The sequence below is a fragment of the Meriones unguiculatus genome, chromosome 4, assembly GCF_030254825.1.
Source record: "Meriones unguiculatus strain TT.TT164.6M chromosome 4, Bangor_MerUng_6.1, whole genome shotgun sequence".
Classification (NCBI taxonomy): Eukaryota; Metazoa; Chordata; class Mammalia; order Rodentia; family Muridae; genus Meriones; species Meriones unguiculatus.
Genome location: NC_083352.1, coordinates 45,634,084 through 45,661,200, shown reverse-complemented (window position 1 = coordinate 45,661,200; position 27,117 = coordinate 45,634,084). Strand labels below are relative to the sequence as shown.

At 36.7% G+C, this 27,117-nt stretch overlaps 1 protein-coding gene across 1 annotated transcript in view; it reads right to left on the bottom strand.

Annotated features, from left to right (window-relative positions):
• The window catches only part of Vegfc (vascular endothelial growth factor C), a 103,919-nt gene that overhangs the window by 27,291 nt on the left and 49,511 nt on the right, over nucleotides 1-27,117 (bottom strand). Inside the window, exons 2-3 of the mRNA XM_060381784.1 lie at nucleotides 4,309-4,510; nucleotides 1,999-2,189 (exon numbers count right to left, since the gene is read on the bottom strand). Of these exons, the coding sequence (XP_060237767.1) occupies nucleotides 1,999-2,189; nucleotides 4,309-4,510 (393 nt within the window). The remainder of the gene's footprint in view (nucleotides 1-1,998; nucleotides 2,190-4,308; nucleotides 4,511-27,117) is intronic.

Below are 27,117 nucleotides of genomic sequence, written 5' to 3'. Positions count from 1 at the left end.
AGTTAGTGTCTTCGTACAAATCAAAGACACTCTTTTCTGGATATTCCAACTGGCAAATAGAAATATATCACTATATGGGATAATAAATGCAGGCCCAGACTCAGGAAGAACAGAATGCTACCAAAAAGAGTTTATGTCACTAAAAAATGTTGCTAGTATGTTGGAAGGAGCTACATATGGATGTGGGACAGCAGCTATTAGATTCCTGGAGAGAGACAGATGTCGGCTACATTAGAGTGAAGGCATTATCTGGGTTCCAGTGATATTTGGAAGTTATGTTTATTTAGTGGAATTATTGATTGAACTTTTAGTTAAATTTTAACTTTTAGTTAAAGTTTGGCTTTACCAAACTGATGACAGTGTAACAATAAAAAAGAGAACGGGAGAGAATGAGATTCACTAAGTTGCTTCTCAGGCAGTAGTAGGCCTATCTTCTGAGGAGAAAGCTGACTCACAGCTGTACGTAGGGATTACGGAAATCAGGAGAGATATGGGATGAATCACTATGAAAAACCAACACAGTAGTTGAGAAAGCATGAGTGTGCAGTTGGATAAGTGGGTGGTGGGCTTCAGACAAATATTAGCTGCCCCCTCAATTTTCCTGAAGCCCCATGTTTCTACCATCATAATAATCAAGATACCTTTGCTTCTCTTCCCTGTTAGCGTGATGATACCCTGTTGCTTTCCGTACTTCAGCTTCCCCTCTTCTGCAAATGTCCCGTTTCCATGCTACATCAGCATGGTATTGTAAACAGCACTTGTCTAATAGTGTCATTCTCCAGCTTAAAGGGCGCTCATTGATGCCACATTGCTTTTAGAATGAGGTTAGAGTATTCATCAAGGCCGCGTGAATTTTCCTATAACTTACTCTGCAATATGCCCTAATATACTATCTTCTGATCTTTTCTCTATGTGCAGTTTTCTTGAATCCTTCAATTCTTACCAACTCCGTTCAGCTTCAGTGCCTTCACACAAACCTTTTAGTTAGGCTTAACGTTTCATTTTTAAGTGGCTAGACCAATATTAATTGAGGGCATTGTCGTAATTTCCACAGTCATTGACATTATACTAACATAAGACGGTGTTGAGCTGACATTGTTGATCAGTTAAAGTGTGCAGTCAGCTAATCTGTTGATTCGATAAAATTTTACATTGTGCAAATCAAATCACAGCTTACAATTTTTCTTTTCTCATTACAACACAGAACAAGATTATTTAACTTTATATTTTGAGTACATATTTTCATTACATTTCTATAACAAGAAGGTTTAAACATTTGTAAGGGTTTTATTTCTAACTGAAAATAGTTATTCTCACTCTCTCTCTCTGCGCATGTGAGTGTGTGTGTGAGTGAGTGAGTGTCTGTGTGTGTGTGTGTATGTGTGTGTGTGTGTGTGTGTGTGTGTGTGTGTGTGTGTGTTCATCTGTGTGGGAGTGCATGTACTTATGAAAGCCAGAGCTTCAGGTATCATATCTCAGGAGCCGTCTACTTTGTTTCTCTCACTGACACCTTGGGCTGACTACTGGTTTAGACTGGCTGTTGAGCCTGCGTCTGACTCTTTAACACAGGAATTATAAACCCATATCACTGTGATGCCCATTCGTGCTGGGGACTGGACTCAGAACCTTGTGGTTGCAAATTAAGCAACTGAGTTGTCTTTCTAGTTTGTAATGATGATTATTCTTGAGGATCACCAAAAATGCAGCTATGAATGAGTCTATTCATAGTACAAATATATATATATATATATATATCATATTTATAATTTTCTTCACTAGGCTTTGACCCAACTATAAGCCTACAGTTTATAATGTTGGTTTTTTTATGTGAAAAAAAAAGAAACATAAAAAAACCACAAGAACATCAAAACAGTTTCTTCATTCCCCACATAAAATGCAAGAACCACTGCATGAAGTAAGTGCCTTTAGTGGGACCAGATGTGTAAGGTAGTCTTCCCCTGATCATTCAGAGGGCTATAGAGCAGGACTGATACCTACCGTTTTGCTGAGGTAACCTGTGCTGGTGTTCATGCATTGCAGCCCCTCGCTGTTGCAGCAACCCCCACATCTGTAGACGGACACACATGGAGGTTTAAAGAAGGTGTTTGTGGCTGCTCCAAACTCCTTCCCCACATCTATACACACCTCACGTGGCATGCATTGAGTCTTTCTCCACTCATTATCAATACCTGTCGAGTCACAGGGAAGTCCATAAGTTACACAGAAGCCACCAAAGGACACACAGAGCCTACAGCATTTGTCACTTGCTCATATTTGACTTCATATCTTAAGATTTTGTGTAAAACAATGAGAGAAACAATGGCCTGGATCCTACATTTCCCTGTGAACGGGGACATAATATAATGTTTAGCAGAACAGCTGAAGAAACTTCTTTTTAAAATTACTTCTACAGGGAGGTAACAACAATGAATGAAATTAAGGATTTCAAAAATTATACCACTATCCCACAAATGTTTGGTTCTCCTTGATTAAAAGGGGGAAATCTAATATATGGATGTTTACAAGGACTGTAAAAACAAAGCCACAGTCTTTGCCTGGCGTGTGCAGCTTTTGTGGTCTTGAATCAAATGTAAACAGCATGTTTTTGCTTTTCTTTTTAAACTGGTATGTAAATAAAAAGAAAACTATGGTTTTGGTGTCAATTCAAAACTCATTTACAGGCAAACTATCCAATAATTTTAAATAAGGCCATGACAGTAGCTATGTCCAAGGCAAGGGTATTTTCCATGTATTATAACTGGTAGCCTAAACTGACTCTTTGTAAGAAAATCAAATTTTCCATCTCCTTCATAGTTTCCTTTGGATGTCTGCTACCAATAGGTTGTAGGCTTACCTGCCACTCCTTTGCCTTTCTACTATATTGTCAATGAGGCAGCTTAAGTGTTGTAGCTTATTTCTCCCACATTTCCTCTAAAATAACATTTTTTTTTTTTAAGGACAATACATTATGGGCTGTTCCTCCACAAATCTAATAGTTTGTTTGGTTTTGCTTTAAACACACTTTGCAATATCAAATTGTGTGTATGTGTGTGATGTGGGGAGGGGGTTCACATAAAGGGTAGGAGAATAATTTGGGTTCTCCATCACTCTCTACTTTTATTGTCTTGAGACCAGGAAGTCTCTCGATAGGCTAAGCCGGTTGCCCAGCTAGCTCACAGGACCTTCATTTCTCTGTTCTCTGCAACGCTGGTGTAATAGGTACCCATTGCTGTGCATACCTTTACATGGGAGCTGGGGGTTCAAACCCACGTCTTCATACTTGCACAGTGAGTTCTCTTACCTACTGAGTCATCTCGCTGGTCCCAATAGTAAACTTTAAAATTGCGGTAATATTTAAAACTAAAGACAGCCTTTTCTGAAATGGTCCACAAACTCACGCCATTTTACAAGTCATAATTAATGTTCACCTGCTTCATAAAAGGCAACTCTGAGCCAGTTATCGCTGAGGTAACAAGACAGCGGGTAGTCTTTGAAAAGTGCTTTGGGTTAGTAAACATTTTCTTTTTTATTTGTTTCATTATTTTCAAGTTTGTGGGTGAGTACATGTGTGTGCGTGCACTTGTGCGCCTGTGCATGCAGACACAAGTGAATCTGTCTATGCACATCTTGTGCATAATATGTAAATCTTCTAGCAATAAGTGGAATTAAATTATATCAAAATGTAAATAAAAAGAAAATTTATGCACAGTTTTTTTTCTTAAAAATTCTCATTTTCTTGAGGTATAACCGTTTAAACCAGTGGTTCTCAAACTGTGACTGAGTTGCAACTCCTTTGATGATAAAATGACCCTTTCACAGAAGTAGTGTAAGACCATTAAAAAACAGATATTATATTACAGTTCATAGCAGTAGCAAACTTACAGTTATGAAATAGCAATGAAAAAATTTGTAGTTAGGGGTCACCACAACATGAGGAGTTGTATTAAAGGGTTACAGCCTTAGAAAGGTAAGAACAACTGATTTAAATCAACCTAAGTAACTAAAATAAATTAACAAACTGTGGAAAGTTTACTTAAGTACTCTCAAATGTTTCCAACAGACTATTGCATCAACTACCAAAACAATTGTATGTTGATAGGCGTGAATATTCTAGCTGTGGATTTCAAGAAATAATCTAACCACTTAAAACGAACTCCCAAGTTGATTTATTCAAAGTAATTCTGTTAACTTTTATTTCCTTACATTTCTTGGAGTGAAAATTTTTCAAGCTGGAAGCAAAGGCCCAAATGATCATCACCACTGCTGAACACACAGAAGCTCTCCATGCTCTTTATTGCCCATACTTACTTTTCAAGATCTCTGTGTTGTAGTGTGCAGCAGCAAATTTTACAGTGTCCCCTGTCCTTGTGTTGAGGGTGGGTTGCTGCCAGCCACCTTTCCCCAGCTGGCACTTGTACATTTTCCAGTAGTCTGGGTACAGGACAGACATGAGCTCATCTACGCTGGACACTGACCGCAACTGCTCCTCCAGGTCTTTGCCTACGAAAGCCTGTCAAACGGAAGTGCAAGATCAGTACTTGACCAGACTACAGGTTTAGGAAGATAAACTCAAACCCTTTCTGGTTTAATGTGATATGCACTGTATTTGCTACAAAAGGCATTATTAACAGATTTTTACGTGCTCAAATGGCCGTGGTAAAATTAAATTCATGTTAATATTTAATGTATTTGAATAAGCACACTTAAGCTGTATTTGTTCTTAAGAAAAAAAAAATTGTGAGGCATGAGTTTTAAATTTCTTTACTGTTGTCACAGCTCTTTTTCATACTGACAAATGTGTTGACTTAAAAACCTGTCCACGTATATTTTCTCTCCAACAACTTATAAGTAAAATGACACAAATTTCTTCTAACGTGTGTGCCACTATGAATACAATATAACGAAAGCCTTTTAAAATGCATACATACTAATTGTTATTAAAATACAATCACATAATAGATTTTTAAAGTAGGGCTGAGGACAGTGTGTGTACTGCAGTAATAGAGCACTTTCCTGGACTGCTCAAAACTCTGGTCTTCATTCTTAGCACTAAGAGAAAAGGGAAAAAAAGGCTGGACCAGTTGTGGCAGCATGAAATAAAGATTTGAAGTTGAATTTTAGAGGAGATCATAACATCACCGAAAATAATATACTGTCATAACTTTCCAATTTATATACATGGTAGATTTGCTGGAGAAAAATCTCACATATAACACAAAACTCAAGAATCAAAAGTTTTCAAATCTAAAATATTTACCGATGGGAAGAGCAGTTATGAAGGCAAAGTGGCTGAAGGATGTTGATAATATGAGATGATGTGTGCTATAATATCTTTTGAGCATTTCTCAACAGCATGTTCATGTATATCATATATACTCTACATCTACGTAGGAATACATTGTTTACCAATCAATCCTTGATTAGGCTAGAGAGTAAACTCAGTGATCAGATATATTCGGGGTCACTGCCATGTGCAATAAAATGTCATAATGCTTCTATTAGCACTGGATTGTTAAATAGGCCACACAAAAAGCAGCAGTGGGGACTATGTGTGAAAAGAAGATTGCTAGAACTCCTTCCTGAAAACTTCGCTAAGAATACAGTCAACTTCTGCCTTTACCCAATCATAGAGAAATGCAGAATAAGCCATGTGCTCACTGAACCAAAAGGAGCATCAAGAGGACACTTTTGCCACCCAATGAGAGAGACATGCACAGAACATTAGATGCACCGAAAGTGTATGTATATAATTAAAATATAATTATTTTCCTTCTTTCTTGCCCTCATCATAGATATGTGTATATATAAAGTAAAAATAATTCTTTGAGTACCAGCGGAAGTATACAATTGTAGTTACTCAAGGAAAAGACTGTATTACAAGCTGATGGGATTTTACACAAATTCCATGTACACAGCAAATTCACTTTGGAATTACACTTTGCATAAGTGATGATGCTCTATCAGGTATACATGCAAACTCATTGTAAGTCTGTTCATACATGGATATGAAGAGCGTTATATTAAAAAATACAGAACTGTACAAACAAGTTGCAAAATAACAACAGTTATCACAGAAAATAATATAATCAACACTACACAGTGATGGCAGAATTGTAAGATTTAAACATAAAAAGGTACATGTTTGTGCATTCATACACACAAGAACCAGAACAAAATTTACATATTAGTAGACTGAGTAAATATATACCAGCGTGAGTAAAAGAGATGCAGTAAAAACTAGTTGTGTTGTAAAAAAATTGTAGGTTTTAATTATATTTTTATAAACTTTGTATTTTACGTTTGAAGGAATGTGCATATATAACTTTTTTTAATAATCAGAATTAAAATTTCACAGTAATCACCTGTAAGCACATTGCAACCTATCAAATTAATGTCATAGAAGGTGCCTTTGGTATAGCATTTAAATTATAAAAATCACTGAAAAGAGTAGAAGTAATTAGAATCAAATGGAAAAAAAAGTCAATTACAGGCTGAGCTGCCCATTTCCTTTTCCCCACTAGGTGGTCTTTTTTTTTATTACATTTTTATCAAAGACAGCCTGTAGCCTGAAAGACTCTGATGATCTTCATCTTGGATTGAAAGAGCATATTATATTGGATAATCTAAAACTTCAACTTTGAGCATTATTTTACTTTGTGAAATGGCAATAATGTCTTATTTTTGGATTTATATGTGATGATGCAAAGAGAAACTCGACTTATAAGAATGTGGAGAAAGGGGAACACTCTTCTGTTGCTGGTAGGAGTTCAAACTTGTACAACCACTGCAGAAAGCAATCTGGAGGGTTTTCAGAAAATTGAGAGTAGATCTACCTTAAGACCCCAGCTATACGATTCCTTGGCATATACCCAAAAAATGCTTCACTGTATCACAGGCCTGTTGTTCAACTATGTTAAAAGCAGCTTTATTCATAATGACCAGAAACTGGAAACAACCTAGATGTCCCTCAACCAAAGAATGGATAAAGAAAATGTAGTACATTTATACAATGGAATACTAATCAGCTATTAAAACAAAGACAGATGGGCACAATGGCTTAGACCTTTAATCCCAGCACTCTGGGAGACAGATGGAGGCAAATCTGTAAATTTGAAGGCAAGCTGATCTACAAAGTGAGTTCAAGACAGCCAAGGCTACACAGAGAAACCATGTCTCAAAAACCAAACAAACAAAAGAACAAACAAACAAACAAACAACAACAACAAAAAGACATCAATCAATTTGCAGGCAAATGAATAGAACTAGAAAAGACCACCCTGAGTGAGGTCACCCAGACCCCGATAGACATGCATGGTATATAGTCACTTATAAGTAACTATCAGCCATAAAGTGTATGATAACCATGTTACAATACATATACCCAAATAAGCCAAGGACATCTCAAGGGAGGATGCTTGAGTCTCACTCAAAGAGGAAATAAAATAGACACATGAGGTAGAAAGAGGGAGGGAGCTGTGTGGGAGAGGAAATGGAGAGGGTAATGGGGTGGGAGTCAGGTGTGGGGAAAGCAGGGAGGGCCTGGTCGAGAATGGAAATTGTGATGGTAGGTGCCTCTCTGGGACAGGAGAGGCTCCCAGGATTGTATAGGGGTGATCCTATCTGAGACTCTTAGCAGCTGGGGATATGGAACCTACCTCCTGTAGCCAGGCAGGACTTCCAGTGGAAAAAGCCAATGCCAACTTAACCATAAAACATTCAACCCAAAATCTGTCTTGCCTATAAGAAGCGTAGAGATTAAGATGGAGCAGAGATTGAGAAAATGGCAAATCAATGACTGGCCCAACTTGAGAATCACTACATGGGAGAAAACCAACCCCTGACAGTATTAATGATACTCTGCTGTGCTTGGAGACAGAAGCCTAGCCTAACTGTCTTCTGAGAGGCTTCATCCAACAGCTGATGGAAAGAGATGCAAGGTACCCAGAGTCAAACAATAGGCTGAGCTTGGGGAGATTTGTGGAAGAGTGGGAGGAAGGATGGAGAAAGCCAGAGGGGTCAAGGACACCACAGGAATATCTACAGAGGAAACTAGCCTAAGCCCATGAGGGCACAGAGACTGAACCACCAACCAAAGGGCGTGATGGGCTGGACCTAGACCCCCTGCACACATAATAGATTTTCAGCTTGGTAAAGATTTGGGTCCCCTAATAATGGGAGCAGGAGCTGTCTTTGACTCTGTTGTCTGCCTCTCTGTCCTTTTTCTCTAGCTGGGCTGCCTTGTCAGGCCTCAGTGTGAGAACATGTCCTTAGTCCTGCTGAGAATTGAGGTGCCATGTGGGATAGTTCCCCTTGGGGACCTCCCCTTCTCTGAGAAGAAGGAGAGGAGGGAATGAAGAGAGGAAGTAATGATAGTAAGACTTGGAGAGGAGAGGAGGAAAGAGGATGGGATCAGGCTATAAAGTGATTTAAGAAATAGGTAGAGAGATGGATATATGATACATAAAAACAACATAATGTAATTGTTTCAGTTTAATGTAATTGTTTTAGTTTAATGAAAACTTTCATACTGTTATGATCACAAGGTGTGCGGTGAAGAATGTCTTCTGATCTGTAGCATGCATTTTCAGGCTGAGCTAGTTGAACACTCTTGGGTCAGCACTAGGAGGGTGCTCAGTCAGCATCTCAAGGAATAGTGATAGAGTGTACGGAACAGCTAAAACGTAATTTTACATTTGTCCGTCCAATTGTGGAGCATTCAATTCATGTCCTACTTTTAAAGATATGAAGAGGTCTCAGCAATCCAGAATGAGTTCTCAACTGAGCAAGAGACACACCAAAATCCTTCAAAGCGAAGAGCTGTTTATATCAAAGTCAAGTTTGGTCGTAATGTATTCTTGAGTCTTTATATCCACTGTTTTCTAGAGCACTTAGTTCATTTGCTTGAATATTCATGGTTTTTGTTTTCCAGAAATTCAGTGCAGTTTAAAAGCAACACTGAAATAATGCTTCTTGCATTCTGAAACTGAATTTAATTTTGTATGTCAATTTGGGTAGATCAAGCATTTGCCCTAGCATAATTTTTATCAGCTCTGTATTACCAAAGAATGACCCTAAAAGATACTGAATGAAACATTTGAAGATGAAAAAATGGTCAAAGATAAGTTAGCATGAAAGATAAGTGATGAGCATGGAACAACAACAAATCAGCAAACAAAACAAAAATCAATCACTACAGCGTCAATATTAGCAGAACAATGAGGCCAATCACTATTTCTTGGAGTCATGTGATGAGAAAGAAATTTTGCACCTGTACTCTGTGTTTCTTCTCAGTTGTGAGAAGCCATAACATAAACCCAGAAAGTCAGAAAAAAAGTGGGCTCTCGGGTGGAAGTGATAATTTTGTGTCATACACTAGTATTCCTTCATGTGCCTTTATTTGAAGTTTGACAGAGGCTTGGGGGCTGGGGAAGAGATGATTGCATGTAGGCATTTCCACTAGAAAAAGCCCAGAGAATCAATAATAGATGCGGAGAATGAAAGACAAGCTGAACTTGCTATGACTAAAAATTTGTTTTTCAAAGTCTATATACAAATGCCAAGCATTTTTAAAAACTACTATACAGTGTTATACTAGGCACATATAAACTGGAAGATTATCAATAGGACTTGCATTTGAAACTCATGGGGAAATCCATATATTTCAATTATGAAAGCTTTCATATTTCTTTAAAATCATATATTGTCATCAAATAATAATAATCACAAGTGATAGAATGGGCAAAAGTTCATGAAAAGAGGTTTATCAGCTTTATTGTATTTTTATAACTGTATTTTACAACAGCTCCAAATATTCATTTGTAAATATGGTTGCTTACCAAATATATCCCTACTTTAGAAATGGGTAAAGAATAAGACAGCAATATGTAGGCTTAAATATTACATGTTTATATATTTAAGTTAGCCATTTATCTTTAATGATATATTTTAAGTAATAAGAATAATCTTATATTCTATCGTCAATGTATCAGTTCAAAACATACTTTGAAAAGATTTTGACTAAACTGCTTAATAGGAAACATTTTTTCATAGTATTTGTCATATAGATCACTTCTCTGTCTGTTTTTATTTTATTTATTTACTTGATCAACATAGGGTTTCTCTTTGTAGCCCTGGCTGTCCTGGAACTCACTCTGTAACCAGGCTGGCCTCAAACTCAGAGATCTGCCTGCCTCTGCCTCCTGAGTGCTGGGATTAAATCAAATTACTTTCCTATCAAAATTTAAGTGATATAGTATTTAAGAAAATCTTTACGCATTTTAAATTATGTTATTTCAAAGGCAAATTTCTACTTCACCAATGGGAAACAAGATGCCTGAAATGCACAGTACCATGGAAAGTATTTGAGACCTTTTTTCTCTAGAATTAAAAATCTCATTGACTCTACTTTCTTGAACAATGGCAAAATGACCACAGAAATGTTAATTCTTCTGTTTTTCTCAGCTATGAGTACAAACATAGCTTTAAGCAGATACAGAAAAACATGCTTACAACAGATTTGATTCCTGTCCTTAGAAACATTAGAAACCTTAAGGGTCTCTGCTCTAAAGAGAGCACTGTTTTTCGGAATGGTGACTGTTTTTCTAAGGAGAGTGGGGAACAGTGGCCAACACCACCATTACAATTACAGGGCACTCTCCTACGTAAGAATTGTCTAGGGTAATGGTTTTGTGTTTGTTGCTGTTTTTGTAGGTTCAGCTTGCTTTCTTTTCATTTTCATTAATTTATTTGTTCACACCTAGTAAAGGGAGAAGAGACAGTCTCTGACATACATAACAATCTCAATACCACTCCTTCCTCTCCTGTTAGTCCCACCTTCCCACCCATTTCCTGCATACCGCCCCACTTCCATACCAACCTGCACATCAGGTCACATTAGGACTAAGTGCCTCTTCTTTCACTGAGGCAGAAAAAAAAAAAAAAAAGAGGCAGCTCTGCTAGGGAAACAGGATCCAGACGGGAACAACAGAGTCCAAGTCCCCACTCCAATTTTTAGGGGACCCACTTGAGGACCAAGCAACCCAGCAGCCTCAAATGTGTAGGGGCCTAGGTGCAGTCCATTCATGTCCTCTGGTTGGTGGTTCAGTCTCTCTGAGCCCCAACGGGCCCAGTTTAGTTGGAGCTGGAGAGGTCAAGAAGACCTATCCTATCTTGCTTTTAATTCAGCTACTGCTGGGAAACCCTGCAGGGGGCAGTAGAGGGGTGCAGTAATTTGGGTAATTTAACTTCATCAGATGTCGTAATGTACAAGTCATGTATTACTCTCTTACAGGAAGTGGAAAGTTTTATGATTTCACTCTCTAAATTCCCTTAAAAACTTTGGAATGAATGAATAAGTTTAAATACCACTATCTGCTTAGATTATTACTCAGTGACAGGAGCATGATTTCTGTTTTCCCATTACGTGTTTCTTTTTTTTTTTTTCAATGCAGTTTATTCAGGAACCTTGAACAATCCTCGGACCCTGGGGAAAGCCAGCCCACAGCTTAAATAGCCTCTGGGTAGCCAACCCAGGCGTGCCACGTGGGCAATGCAGATAGGTCCACATACATGGAAGCAAGCCAGATCCTCAGCCTTAGCCAAATGTGGAACTGTTCGTGACAGAGAGCACTCACCATCGGGAAGGTGGAAGGCGGAAACCAGCTCCATCTTTAAGGCATAGCATTCCGCAGCTCTCTACAGTTCCCCCTTTTTGTTTTAGACGCATCAGGCAAGAGTAGAGGTCTGATCTCTGATATTAGAAATAAATTGGGACTTTGTACCGATGTTCATTTAGGTGTCATCCACCCAAAGAGCATCAGACCCGTCCGATACCTTTTTCTCAGAGGCGGGACCTGGGGCATCAACCCGCATGCAATCAGACATGCTCTTCTCTGGGTCCAAAGCGGCTGACCCTGAGTGCAGTGCTTAGCCTCGCATCCTGAGCATAACATTTTAGCTTTTTATGGTAGCCAACCATGCTTGGGGAGACTGTCCTGCTTCAATGGCTGTAAAGGCCTGAATGGTCATGGCTGCATTACGCTGTTGTGAGACTCTAATCTTGCATATATACCACAGGCAAACCAAGGAGACCAACACCAGAAGGCCTGCTAACGCTCCCATGCCTGCCCATTCCTTCAGATGATTCATGGCTGCAGCAATCCATGATGATAATCCTGTGGCTAGTCCTGCGTCCACTCTGGTAGAATTTACTGTGACAATGGCCATTCTCAGCTGCTCCATCGTAGTATCGAATTCTCTAGTCCAATTACCTAAAATATAGCTCGACAATTGTTTAGACAGATTTGCAGCACAGGAAAAATTCTCATGTTATATGCTAGTGACTCAAAGTCCAGCATATTTTCATTGATAGCCAAGTTGAGCGATTTGCCATAGGGTATCAATTTGCTCCTGCACGAGGTCAATCCTCTGATTGAACACCATCAAGCTTCCTTTTAGTTGAGCATTAATTCCTTTATGTACAACTAAGGCATGAGCTACATTGGCTAAATGATTATTCAGGGTCTGAGCAGTCTGCCCAGCCATTACGTGTTTCTTAAGTGTTCTCTTGGCTTGCAACAGCAAGATGTAATTATTTATATATGGTATTCCAAAGTAAATCACACATGTTTATGAATGGTTTCCCTTTCATTGGTCCTAATTCAAAAGCAAGCTTCGTGTCTTTGAAAATGTGCACTCAAGTGCTTGGGAGCGGACTTCATGGATGAAGCACTGGTAAAACAAACATGAGGATTCAGATAACGAACACAGAGCAAGTACGGCAGTAGCGTGTAACCCCAGTGCTTCGGAGACAGAGAGTGAGAGACTCAGCAGACACGGCAGGCAGCAACAGTGTCAATTCTCGTCTCTACACTCATGAGCTTGAGCAGCTGCACACACATGTCCGCATACACATGCAAAGACACACACATGAGCATATGCACACTACACAGGTGGATACTTAGAAATTTCTCTTCAAATTAAAACATGCCAGAGGTTTAAAAACATTTACTTCTAGCAAAGTTTCTTTAATAGCATAAAGAACAACTGATGCTAACATTTAGTACTGATTGTGATATTAATTGCACAATGTTTAAATTTTAATTAACATGAAATATTCAATTAGAACATGAACAGATCATGATCACACAGTTTGAGGGGCTTTTATAAACTGAACTTCTGTAACCCCACACAGATAAGCTCAGAGAACACTAAATAGAACTTACAAGGCTTTATAATTTTTAATTATAGCCATTCACTCAATGTAACTAACATCATTCTGAGTTTTTTCTTAATTCCGTTTCACTTTGCTTTGAGTTTACCATGACAATGTGCTGCAGTACATATACATTCTCTTGGGTTTCTTTGCTCAACCTTAATTTGTAAAACTGAACCACATGTGAAAGGTGCTGGTTTTCCATTCTGTAAACTACTGCAAGTTCTCTAGTCTCTGTGAATGCAGGACCCATTCAGATGGTACATAAAAGGAAAGGAATTGATCGCTCATGAATTAAGCACATAATTAACTGCCCAGATAAGGCCAAAATAAACCTGTCAATTTACACTTCTAAGGGCTGCATATGAAACCCCTTGCTATGTGTCTTTGCCAACAAATATTGTTTTTTTTTTTTTTTTCGATTTTCAGTCATTCTAAGATGTATGTAATGATATCTCATTGTGGTCTAATGTGTTTGTCAGTTTGTAGAGGCAGCTACTAAAAGCTTTTTATTCATTTCTGTTAGCTATCTTTCGTGTTGTTACTTGTGAGAATTATGAATGTATTCTGGATATGTGCTAGTTGCATTTTGTTCCTTTGGATATGCAGGTCACAGACATTTGTGTAACTATCGTTTCACTCATTCACCAGTGATTTCTGGTGAACAAAGGTTTTATTTATACTAATAATATCTGAGCTTTCTTTTCAAGATGAGTGTTACTAGTATAGGCTTTAAAAAACATTTAACTCAATCATGAAAATGTCATTCTACATTATTTTCTGAAAAATTTAATTATGTTGGGACAACTGGGAACTTGGATTTGTTTGTTTGGTATAATGTGAGGTAGGTGTCAGAATCCTATCTCTCATTTCTAATTGATCCTACACCATTTATTCAAAAGTCCATCCCTTTGGCACAGGACTATCCCAATCCCTTTTCCATCTGTGTATTTAATTCTCTACCCTTATGCCAGCACAAAACAATTGTTTACTTAATTAATTAAGTGCTATGCTGGGGACCAAACCCATGGCCTTGTACTACTGCAGAGCTTTATCACTACCCCCGACAGTGAAGCTTGATAATAAACATACTGTTTATGTTGTTCATATGATGTCCCAAATTTTGTCAATAGCATTGATACACAAAAAACAACTGTTATTTTAATGGCTTTTTTCTTCTATAATAAAACTTAGTTACATTTTTTTGTAAAAGAAAAAAAAAAACTTCAAATGCATTACTGCAGGAATTAGCATGCCAAATGAAATGCTCAGTGCTTTATATGTGTTATATGCTAAAGACAATTATAACTAAGGGTGTTGGTGACAACAGTAAACATTGACGCACTAACCATGCTAGGAATATTGACTCCTATATCACAAGTTCAGCTTCAAAGCACTATTCATTCTTAAGTTTTTCTCATAACCTATACTCTGTAAAATCTCACCTTTAGCAATCATAGGTGCATGTTACTTAAATGCACACATTGCGTACCTAAAGGCTCATGTTTAATACAGTATCTATCTGAAATCTCATTTTCTCGTAGATCACGATTTGAGGAAGCATACGTGCATAACACAATAGTACGAACACGCAGTCAGCACAAATAGATGAACTTGTGTTTGAATCTTAGTCACCACATTTACTGTGTGCATGACGTTTCAGGTTCATTTTTCTTCAACTGAAATATGAGGGCTGCTGCAAAAATTTAATGTGATCCTGTGAAATAAGGTATGTAAGCAGCTAGATACTATTTATTGGTTCCCTGGTTTCTTTCAAGTTCCCTTCCAGATTAACGATGTTTTATTAAGTTCTCTTTATGATTAAGCTGGAACTGAACTTATGCCAATATATTTCATATTGATGATTGATTTCATTTTTTAGATGCTTTCATCCACAAAGAAACATCCAATTATTTGTATTTGATTCTTTTCTCTCATGGCTTGTATGTAAAGGAGCTGGAAACACCTATTTCTCCCTGTGGCAAAGCAATTTTAGCCTTCCCACAAAAGACAAAATGTGCTCAAAAGGATGAAATTCCTTGAAGAAGTGCTCAGGCAAGTCATTACCCCCACAAACGGGCTTCTCTGTTGGAAACTGCAGACCATTTATTCTTATGCAAATGAAAGGTGGGGGAGAGGAAAGGAGATAATTATCTGTGAGAACACAGACTAGAAGAGCTTACCTCACTGCTACAGAGAATTAATGGTCAGCTCAAAAGTCTTTAGCGGTTGGAAATGGAGCTCTAGATCCTTAGTGGTTTTGAAAATGGTCACTTGATGTCCACACTTAAGAAAGGTGTGGGGGATAATATCAAATTTTAACAGTTTCCATAATTCCACCATCTGTTCTATTTTAGCAAAGAACCAGCTGTAAACAGCTGAGAAATCCTTAAGTATCATACAATCCAGAGGATTCAAGGCATTTGCATGCTTATTTCTCAAAACAACCGTAAAGCATACTAGGGCTTATATGAAAACATTATTTTACACACAAAAAAAGATTCTCTTCAAAGGCAGGCAAAATTCACATAAGAAATATCCAGAATTGCTGGGCAAGGTAGCACATGCCTGTAATCTCAGCACTCAGAGAGACAGAGGCAGGTGGTTTTCTGAGTTCTCTGCCATCCTGTTCTACAAAGTGAGTCCAAGACAGCCAATGCTACACCAAGAAACCCTGTCTCAAAGAAACAAAACAAACAAAAAAAGCAAAAAAGAAAGAAAGAAAGAAAGAAAGAAAGAAAGAAAGAAAGAGAAAAAGAAAAGAAATGTTCAGAATTAAGGTAATGACAATAATAAGGGGTACTGGAAACTATCCATTTTGGTCCAGCACTATTGCGGCTACTTTTTTTTTCATAATATTTATTTGTTTATATTAATTACAGGTTATTTAACTTGTATCCCAGCCATAGCCTCCTCCCTCTATCCTCCCAATCCCACCTTTCCTCCCTCCTCTCCTCTCTGCCCCTCTCTAAGTCCACTGATAGGGGAGGTCCTCCTCCCCTTCCATCTGACCCTAGTTTAGCAGGTCTCATCAGGACTGGCTGTAATGTCCTCCTCTGTGGCCTAGCAAGGCTGCTCCTCCCTTGTAGGGGTAAGGGGGACGTCAAAGAACCAGCCATTGAGTTCATGTCAGGGACAGTCCCTGTTTCTCTTACTAGGGAAACCCACTTGGATGCCATGGGCTACATCTGAGCAGGGTTTCTAGGTTATATCCATGCATGGACCTTGGTTGGAGAATCAGTCTCAGAAAAGACCCCTGTGCCCAGATATATTTGGTCTTTGTGGCACTTCTGTCCTCTCAAGGTCTTACTAACTCCCCCTTCTTTCATATGATTCCCTGCACTCTGCCCAAGGTTTGGTTATGAATCTCAGCATCTGCTTTTATACACTGCTAGGGAGAGTCTTTCAGAGGCCCTCTAATTACTTTTCTAAAACTAAAGGAGACATTTGTTTTCTCTCATTCTGTTTCTCTTCAAAATGTATACTATTGAAGATCCTGACGCAGAACTATGGTCAGTTACTTAATGCCATATAAGTGTGTGTGTGTGTGTGTGTGTGTATGTGTGTGTGTGTAATATAATGTCTCTTCAGCTAACATTTTAGAAATCCTAATACATTTTAAGGTTTAAGTAACAAGAAAAATAATTATATTTGTCCAAAAAATAAATATATATATATAACAAGATATACTGTGGGCAGCTTCCGTTTCCAGTTCTTAACACATGTCTTTGTAAAGAGCAGAGGACTGAGACACTCTAAGTAGGAAGCCACTACCTCTAAATAAAGCATTTTAAATAAATGGCAAAAGAGAAAAGATTATGAAGTTAGCATTTTCTATTGGATGACTACAGTGTGCCAAGGAATGTTCTAGGCATGTTATTCCAGAACAAAGTCTCTCCTTTAGTGCAGTTTATAAGCTACATATTATGTATGTTTATTTTGAGAACTAAGAATCCTAAAGAACAGCTTCCCGAATTTCTTCTTTCCTAGGAACTTACATATCTTAAGAAATACCTGTTTTGTATATGGCAATCAATTACAGACAAATTCTCTGTAGTTTGTGTGCTTTTGTCTAAAGGATTCCAGATTAGTTACTAAAGTGTCAGGGAGAGGAATTTGTTGCTATGAAACAATGTTGAGGAAAACAAAGCTGAATTATTTAACCAGAAGTATTGCTTCTAAAAACATAAAACTTCCAGTTTGTACTCACCAACATATGAGTTGTTAAATTACTTTCTGTGATTAAAACCTACTTACAAATTTATTGCAGAGAGGCAAACTATTACTTTTTATTTTTATTTTTTTCAGTCTATTTACTAGATCTGGAGAGATGGCTTAGTGATTAAGAAAGATTTCTTCCCTTCCATGTTCAGTTCCTCACTCCCCACACAGGGCAGCAAACACCTGCCTGTAACTGTAGCCCAAAGGCTTTCAACACTCTCCTCTAACCCTGCTGGCACCTACACTCACATAGCACATACACACACACAAACACACACAAATATGAATGAATAAACAAATGAATGAACAAATAAAATCAATTAGCTCACTGTCTTACAATGCTGATACTAATTTGGTTCACAGTTGCACTTTGCTATTAGACTGTGTGTGTGTGTGTGTGTGTGTGTGTGTGTGTGTGTTTTGTATGTGTGGGAGGGTGAAATGGTGGAGGTGAGAGGGAAGAATGGTACATTAGTTGGCAGTTAGACTATGCTGAAGCTATGTACTTTTAAAGGAAGCTGGAGAAAAAACTATCACTAATTCATCATTAAGGATTTAGAAAGTTTGCTTGAAGTCAGTCCTGTTAGTAAGCTCTGGCAAACTTTGGGAAGCCACACAAACTTCCATATCATGCCAGGATTTGCTGCCTCCCTAACTGCTTACTTTGGAGCACCACTAAACCAATTCCTCCATGACTCAGTGTCAAGGCTGCTTTGGGCAATGTCTTACCACAACACATTTCTTTATTTTATGCTTGGTACAGTTTGAATTTCACAATACTGTTAGCAGGTGTGTCTTTGTAAGCACTATTATTTGTACAGGAATATCAAGGAGTGACGCATTCCTTATTAACAGAAAATGGAAATTTAGAAACAGATGCCAACTGTAGTAATAAATATTTGCTGTAACCTTCCTCATCCTAACAAACTAGGATTTAGATAAATGAATATGGTCTTAACACCCAGGTGACTTTTAACAGACATATTTCTGTAGGATGACCTAAGTAGATGCATCAAAGTCCTCATTAGTAAGAGAAGAAAACTATTATGCAAATAATATTTGCAACCAGTATACTTAGCTTAGATTTTAGTTTAAGAATTATTCTAGGCTCCATTTTATTTCTATCTTAAAATGTGTCCTGTGAAGGTCAAATTTAGAATTAAATATTTACATTTTACAATGCTGTGGGCTAATAGCTAGAATTCGTGTTTAAAGTTTCACTGGCGGAAACTATCCACTTAGCGGAACTGACAAATTTCAAACATCTGACTCTCTTTACTCCTGTCTGCTATTAGCTTCCTGACCCTAAGATACAACCAAAGCATTATGGAGCTCAGCTCTCTAGATTTAGCTGGTTAAATTCCATACTACATATTTGCTAATATATGCGAGGTTACAGTTCTATATGAAAATGTATTTACCAAGCTGGATTTCATTTTAAGATGACTGAACTTAATAGCCTTTATTTATTCCTCTTGTGCATAAAACTGTATTCCTAAAACATTTTGGCTGAAGAAGGAAGGATAGCAGGAGGAGGAAGAAGAGGACAAGGAGGAGGAGGAAGAGGACAAGAAGCATGGGGAAGATGAGGAAGGAGGAAGAAACCAGCTTATCTGTCCAAAGGAAAAAACTTTCAAACATATTTTCTACACAAGTTCATTAATACAATGAATACTTATTGGATATTTAGGTGCAAGAAACTCCTTGTGACTCTGGAACACCTACATTCCCCAACAGAAAACTCCTATAATAGAAGAAAAACTAGAGCATGTGCACTAAAGCCATACTCACAAAACTACTATGTCACCACTTCCATCTCTTCTGAAAATGTGTTTTCATATTTTTCAATATGCATGTATAAAGTGGATTAACAGTATATTCTATAGCTAGCTCATTTCCTACAGTCAGTTTTAATAGGCCATTGAGCCCCTGTCTAATTGGCCTCAGCACTGAGTGTTCCCACCATTTCTTTGAGAAACCTAAATGTCATGGTTTGGATGTTACCTGTTCCCTGGAAGGTATTTGGGCCCAAGAAGAAACCACAAAAATAAGAGAACATTCAGTGGGAGGTTCATGCAGCTATGTGACCCCAACCCCTTCTTGCTCTCTTTACCTCCAGGCTCATGATGATTTTTGCTTCACTAAACACTCCTATCATGATGTGCTGCCTAAGCACAGGCCCATAGTAGCTGTTCATGGATTGGAACTATCATAATTGTTAGCTCAAAATAAATCCTTTCCATTTGTAAGTTAATTATCCCAGTTATTTTGATGCAGTGATGAAAATCTGACTAACACAATTTTCTTTTCCTACTAAGTCAGTTTACAGAGAACTTTATCTCCTTTGATATGTGATCACCTTGGGTATTTGATCAAATCTCACATTTTCCAGCATCCACTGGATTATATCTGATCACCTTGGCTGACCTTCAGCAAGAATTCCATTTCCCAATCTTTATTTCTCCTTTCAAGAAAACCAATCAAATGCTTTTCACTCTCCCCAAAGCCATGAAGTACACAGATGTGTGTGTCACTTCTGTCCTGGCTGAACCAACACTTAACTGTTCTTGATATTAAGCATTCTCTCTCCCACTCTCACTCCAGCATACAAATCTGCTGTTCTCAGGAATTACAAAAAAAAAATTGATAAGCATAATAAATACATTCGAAGCATAGAAAATATGAAACAGATAAAAAGGTTCTTTAAGTCCGTATTCTTATTCTCCTCTCTCAGAGCTTAATGGTTTCAAAGGACTCTTGTGCTCCTCATCAGCCTACAGTCAGCATTCCATCTGGGTTCTGCTCCCCAACAATCCACTGGAACTATCCCATAGGTCATTGTGCTGTTTTTCTATTAAAGCCATGTGTATATCTGTGCCTTCTCAAGATCATAGTTTTCTGCTATTTCCTCTCCATTAGGGCTTATTATTATCTGTGACCTTAGCTTATTTCTCTTATACATAATCTCTCCAATTTGAGTACTAAAGGTTCAGGACGGTTTTGGCTCTGATCATCTTACTTCTCTTTCTGAGTAACTTCGTCTATTCTTAATATTTTCCAAATGATCTGTGTCTGAAGACAGAAATGTGTACATTCAGCCCAAACTTTTCTCAAAAGTTTGACATGTAGACTTCTCAAGACACCACTCCTAGTATCTAACTTGGAATCCCCCGATTTCCCCTTGAAATTCCTTTCCCATATGCATAGAGCTTACTAACCTGTATCTAATACCAAAGCCTAAGAAGTAGACTTACTAGTTCTCTCTTATTCCTAAATAAAATCTATCACCAAGTGTTAAGCACTTTATTATTAAATTATACCAGTGCCATCCTGTTTGCTATGATATCCTTGGTCAATATAGTCATCACCTTTGCCTAATCATATCATCACCCTCATTTTTAATCCATGCAACTGATTCTCTACACAAAAATCAGAGGGCTTCTTACCATTACTTATTTAATGAAGCCATTTACCAGGCTGATCTTAAGTTGCTCACCAACTTAAAATGTTTATAAAATCCACCACCAACACTGTCTTTGGATTGTCTGACTCCTGTTGCTGTCTCAGTTTTTCTCAACTGCCTCTACCACCCAGGGTCTCTACCTATGGGATAAGATCCCTTTGGCAACTGTTGATCTCCAAAGTATTTACATTATGACTCATAACAATAGCAAAATTATGTTACTAAGTGGCAACAAAATAATTTGCCACTTGTGTTGTAGGGATCAACACAACATGAGGAACTGTATTGAAGGCTTGCAGCCTTAGGAAGGTTGAGAACTAGTGATTTAGAATTTTAGTGTCTTACAACCTTTACGCTTCTTTGAAGCAAACAACATTGGCAAAATCTCTTTCCTTTCATGGATTTATATTCTCCTAGCGCTACAAGTGGCTGGTATATTTTCTTCACTAAAGAGTCAAATTAAATGTCACATTGTCGTTACAGACTTCCAACTGATGTAACTTGATATACAGAGCCACAAATTCTATTTTATCCCCTGTAATTTCTTTCATGCCATCGCTGGCATGTGGAAACAACCTCACTTATTCTTTGCCTTATTTGTTCTCAATTACTCCCTTCCACACTTGCTTTGTTGCTTCTAAGCACCTCTTCTTTGCTGCACATCCACAGTATAACAGGGTGCATGTAAGCAGTTTCTTTTCATTTTTCAAGTCGTAAAATAACATTGCTGATAACTTTCACAAAAACCGTATAAAAGCAGCGAAAGGTAATTGAATTTAAATTTCATTAAAGTTGCCAAAAAGTAAGTACTTTTATAATGATATTCTGAGGTTTTCCCTTTTCAGTCTGAACCATGAAAGAAGAAAATAAACACACTTTCCTTTTTAGAGGGAAGATTGGAAGAATATTTATATTTTAGCCAAGTTTTTCACCATGTTAACACTGTAACTGTCCAACAAGGCTAAGCCAAAGGAAAGATAATAAACACAGAAAATTTATGTGTTTTTAATCTGATTTTTCCTCATTTTCAAGCTCAGCTAAAAGTGTAATATGAACAGTTGACTGCCAGGAGAAGTGTTATGAGGTCCATTTAATATAATGCAAGAAATATTGATTTCATCTTTATCCAAAACTCTTTCAGTCTAAGGTCAGGGATGATGATGAATCACCTGGGATGTACCAGTGCTGACACTAAATTATATTTCGAGCCTGGTCCAGGCCTCATACTGGCTAATGACTACCATTAACTACTAGCGCTGACGACTTCCACTCACTGTTAATACTCATATACATCTAACCTCACTTCATTTGAATCACAGTCCCAGTATAACAAAATAAGACAAAACAGAAGTAAGGCTAAAGGTGGTTGCCTAATCCTAGTACAGAAGTCTACCAAATGAGAGCTCAGCGTTAGGAACACTTGCTCTGTAAGCATGAAGGTTGAAGACCTGAGTTCTGATCCCCAGGACTCACATAAAAATCATGACAAAGTTGTATGTATTTGTAAACCTGCACCCAGCTCTGGAAGGTTAAAAATACGGAGATCTTGTGTCAAGGCAGGGAGCAGTAGAGAAAGGCACCTTAGGTCCCGTTCTTCACATGCGCATGCCCAAGCACTCAGAATAGTACAGTCATATGCATGTGCCACATATGAATATATCCCCCAATGCACTGGTACCAAATTAAAATGATTAGACCAAAAGGTAGAATTGGAGGCACAGGCTTTTAACTCAGTATTGGTAAAGAATAATTTGCATATCTTTTGCCTTGTTCAGGTACACTATCAAGGACATAACTTTCTCATGTGTTGACTCTTGTACAACTCTTAATAAGTGTTGACAGTCACAGGCCTTGACAAATACTGCCATGCAACATCTTCAAATCTTATCCTTCTCTGTGACTTTGTCACTATCTTAAATGTATTTGTTTCACTAAGAGCTAAGACCAGATGAATGACATGGGAGAAATAAGGGCATTGCTCTGCAAGGTGAGCATCCAGTTTTTACTTCCAGCTACTATGTAAAATGCTGGCTGCAGTCATGCGCTTTTAATTTGGGGAATGGAATAGGGTGGGGTTTGTGTGTAGAAACAGGAAGATCCCTGGGGTTTTCTGGCCAGCCAGCCTAGGCAAATTGATGAGAGCCAGGAAAATTAAGTTCAGTCTGAGATCCTTTGTCAAGGTAGCAAGACAGAAAGCAGTAGAAAAGGCATTTTCCCTACAAATGACTTCACACACATGCACATGTATAAAAGCACATATGCACATATGTACACAAACATATATGTACAATATGCTACTGATACAGTGTGTATGAATAAATATTTAGAACCTTAGAACCAGAAAGCAAATCTTTCAGTGTGTCTAATAAACCATGGCAGGTTGAATTCAGGTTTACAGCTTGGCTTCATACAAAATCTATTAAAACAGGAGGACTCTGTTATAATCATAACAATGAAAAGAAATGTCATGATACATGTAAGAGAGTCCATTTTTAAAAGATGAACATCAATAGGCTTACATAAGGAGAGAAAACTGAATAGATGTGCCTATTGATGAGAATGACTATATGAAGCCTGAGATAAAAACTGCATGCCCACAGTTATAATCAGGCACTTTGGTTTTTACTATACAAATACAATACAATACAATAATTGTGCATCATGTTTCTGATAAAGAATTTTTATGTAGAATGTATGAAATTTTCCAAATAAGCTTGTTTGAAAATAGAATAACTGAACAGATAGTTGAACAAAATTATGTGTAAATAATTGATTTTTATGTTTTGAAAAGTGACAAAAGACCAAAAGTCAATGGGAATCACCTAAGTAAGTGTAAAGGTATCTGTAAAGATGTTTGGAGCATCATGTGTGTTTGTAAGAATGTATGACATACTCATTATATTATATTCTAGATCTCAAGTCGAGGATCTTATCTATAAAATGCCTGTGGAGAAATGGTCACCTAAGGCATATATATCTAGGCATATCTAGTTACATAATTTTATAATAATATTGCTAAACAATAATTAAATCCCATGATAACTTTTCAGTTAAGCAACAATAAAGCAAATATACTCTGAAGTATTAAACCATGCATTTTATTTAAAATGATTAGAAAAATCAAACAATCTGATTTTTAAAAGTCATTGATAGCTGAAATCAGTTCTTGCTTTGAAGAAAAGTTACCTTTTAAGGCATTTCTTTTACTTTTAAAGTGTTCATTTATTTAGTTGACTATTTATTTGGTTAGCCTTATACATCTGGCTTTAACCCTCTTGCATTTTTAAAGTCGTCATTGTATTATAATAATTTTATTTTTGTTCGCTTTTGGTCAGCATTTCTTTACTTTTCTCCCACATTCTCCTTTCTGTCATTTTTTAAAGTAAGTACGTAGTTTGAATGGACCCTGTTAATTTTTGGAATCTGCTTATTTCTAATCTGTTGAGAAATTTGTTTTTGTATTGTTTTGTTTTCCCCCTTGCTGTATACTGTTTTCTCTTCTCATGTAGCTTTTTCTGTAAGTGTTACTAAGCCTCAAAGTTAGCCAAACATGCTCTTCTAACACCTAACTCTTGTGATTATTTATCTAAACCAGTTCTTAACCATAAATACAGTCAATCATATGGCTAGGATTTTTAAAATATCATTCCTCTTTCACTGCTTTTATCAACATCTTTATCATCAAAAAACTGTTCATTATTACACCAGAGTATTAGTTATTGTATTGCCAGTTTTAACAAGTAACATTTTTTTAATATTAGATACACATAAGCACAATGACTAAAAAAACAGCAGTTTTGAGTAACTTATATTTGGTCAAAGAGAAAAAAATTACACTTTGAAGAGGAACATGTGAGTAACATTATTTGGAACAGGGAAAAAATATGCCACATTTTGAGTATGGGCCATTTAACTGTACTATCATTTATCCACTTTTTTTTAAAAGCAAAAAAATAAGATAAAGATATAAATTTACAAATGCTGCCTGAACTTTTTTTTTTTTTTTTTTTTTTTTTTTTACTTTCAGCACGTAGTATTTGGACAGAGGCTTTTGAAAGAAATTTGATAAATTTAATTCCTACTTTTTGTTTTCTTTCCTCTTTTTCCCTCTCTTTGGAATTATTGGAGACAGCAGTGTAGACAGGAATCCATGCAATACTAGGTTAATAGTTTAGAAACGCAGGCCCCCTCTTACAGGACACCGCAAAGTTTGCATTGGGTTCAAGAGGACTCAGTATTGACTTCCCAGTGTGATCAGAAATTACACCAAGCAGCATTTTAAACACTACTATAAATAGATGCCTGCCTTTTGAGTGTTTTCAGAATTTACCTTTTGAAAAAGATATTGAAATTACTTTGGTACAGTATAGAAAAATATTTAAAATGGGTCTCATTTAATTGTCACATCTACATATCCTTTTATGAAATCTACAATACCAAGGGCTTTGAACTCTAATCCACATTAACTGGAATGGAGGTACCAGTTGACTAAAAATAGTTTTATAACCATTGTTTACTGCTAGAGAGAAACCATCTTTTGTCGGTAGAGATATGTATATTAATTCATATTAGCACAACAAAAATTTAAGGGTCCTAAGTCTAAATGGTTTTGTTGAATATTATTGGAGAAGACAAGAACTATATCTAACACAAGAATACAAAATTAAACGTAAACGTTTGCATGCTTCCCGACAATGATAACTTTGAACCTGAAGAGTTTACCCACAAATTAAACATACTTTTGTAATAAATCGCTGTATTTGGCACAAATATCTACAGCTCAGTGTAACGGTGTTTTCTATTGGTTTACAATTAAAACTCACATTTATTCTGTGCACCCAAATATAAGCAAAGAGAATAGTCTTTAGATACAGCTATTACTTCTTGGCTGTCTGGGTAACAAAGAGTGTTGAACTGGCATGAGCATATAATTCATCTGTTTCACTGGCATCTGTGGAAACTGAGTAAGTTATTTAGTTTGTTTATGACTCTATTACTTCTGTTCTAAAGAGACTATAATACAAAGACCTGCCTCAAGAATCCCTGTGATGATTAAAAAGGGATTTCTTGATAGATTTCAGTGTAATACTTGGGACACATAATACTCAGGAAATTATTAAATAATTTTTCTCCCAGATGTCTGACAAGAACTTTAAAATTTAAATGTATACACATATAAGGAATGAAAAACGTGCATATAATCATTCATTTCAATAGAAATGTTTATTATACTCATTTTAAACATTATTTTAAATGTTTCTGTTTTATAAAATTACTATTTGATAATCACTCAGATGCTTTTCATACTCCTAAATATGCTCACCAAATAACAAATACACAGAGACAAACAAAACCGTAAAATAAATATTTATCAATGAGCTACTTATACAGACAAGCATATCTGATTTTATGTTTAAGCATGCCATTTAAAATAATAATTTTCTGGTTCCACAATTTTAAGAATTTTAAACAAAATATCTAATGTATTAGTGTATGTGAATTTAAAGTGGTTATGCAAAACAAGTTCTCCTCAAAAAATGAGTGCTAACAATAATTGATGAGACCACCCACTTAGTCACATTAAGTAGTAAACATTCTAAAGTCAAATGTAAATTAACACTGAAAAAGAAATGTAAACCACTGTGAAAATTAGTTAATTGAAAGAGCAGAGTTTATAAGATAAGAATGTTCAAATATTTTAAATGTCTTATAAGTATTCATTTCGCATAAAGACTTTTAACATAAAATTTTCACAAATTTTTCTACAAAATTTCATGGAGATTTGAAAAAAATATTTAATAAAATGAGGGTATATTTCAGTATAGGTTAATGTTTTGAACAAACTAATTAACAAAAATAATCTAGTCGCATAACCTTGTGGGGAGTTTTTGTCAAATAAAACCTTCATTAGAAAATCATGTGAACATTTTAAAATTTATTATGTTTCATCCTTACTTAAAGTGATTACTTACGAATTATAGATGGTTTCAATTTCCATTTATATGGTTGCTAAATTTACTTTGACATATATTTCTATTTACATGCTGCAAATGAAGAAAGTAATAGGTGAGTAAAATTATGTCCTACTAACCTTAAGAGGCATTGTCCCACTTTCTTCGGTGGCTGAATAAAAGCTTTTTTTTTTTGTTATTATTACAATGATGTCAATAACAGCAAATATCAAATAAACATTTTGTCTACTTGAAAGGTTAGGATGTAG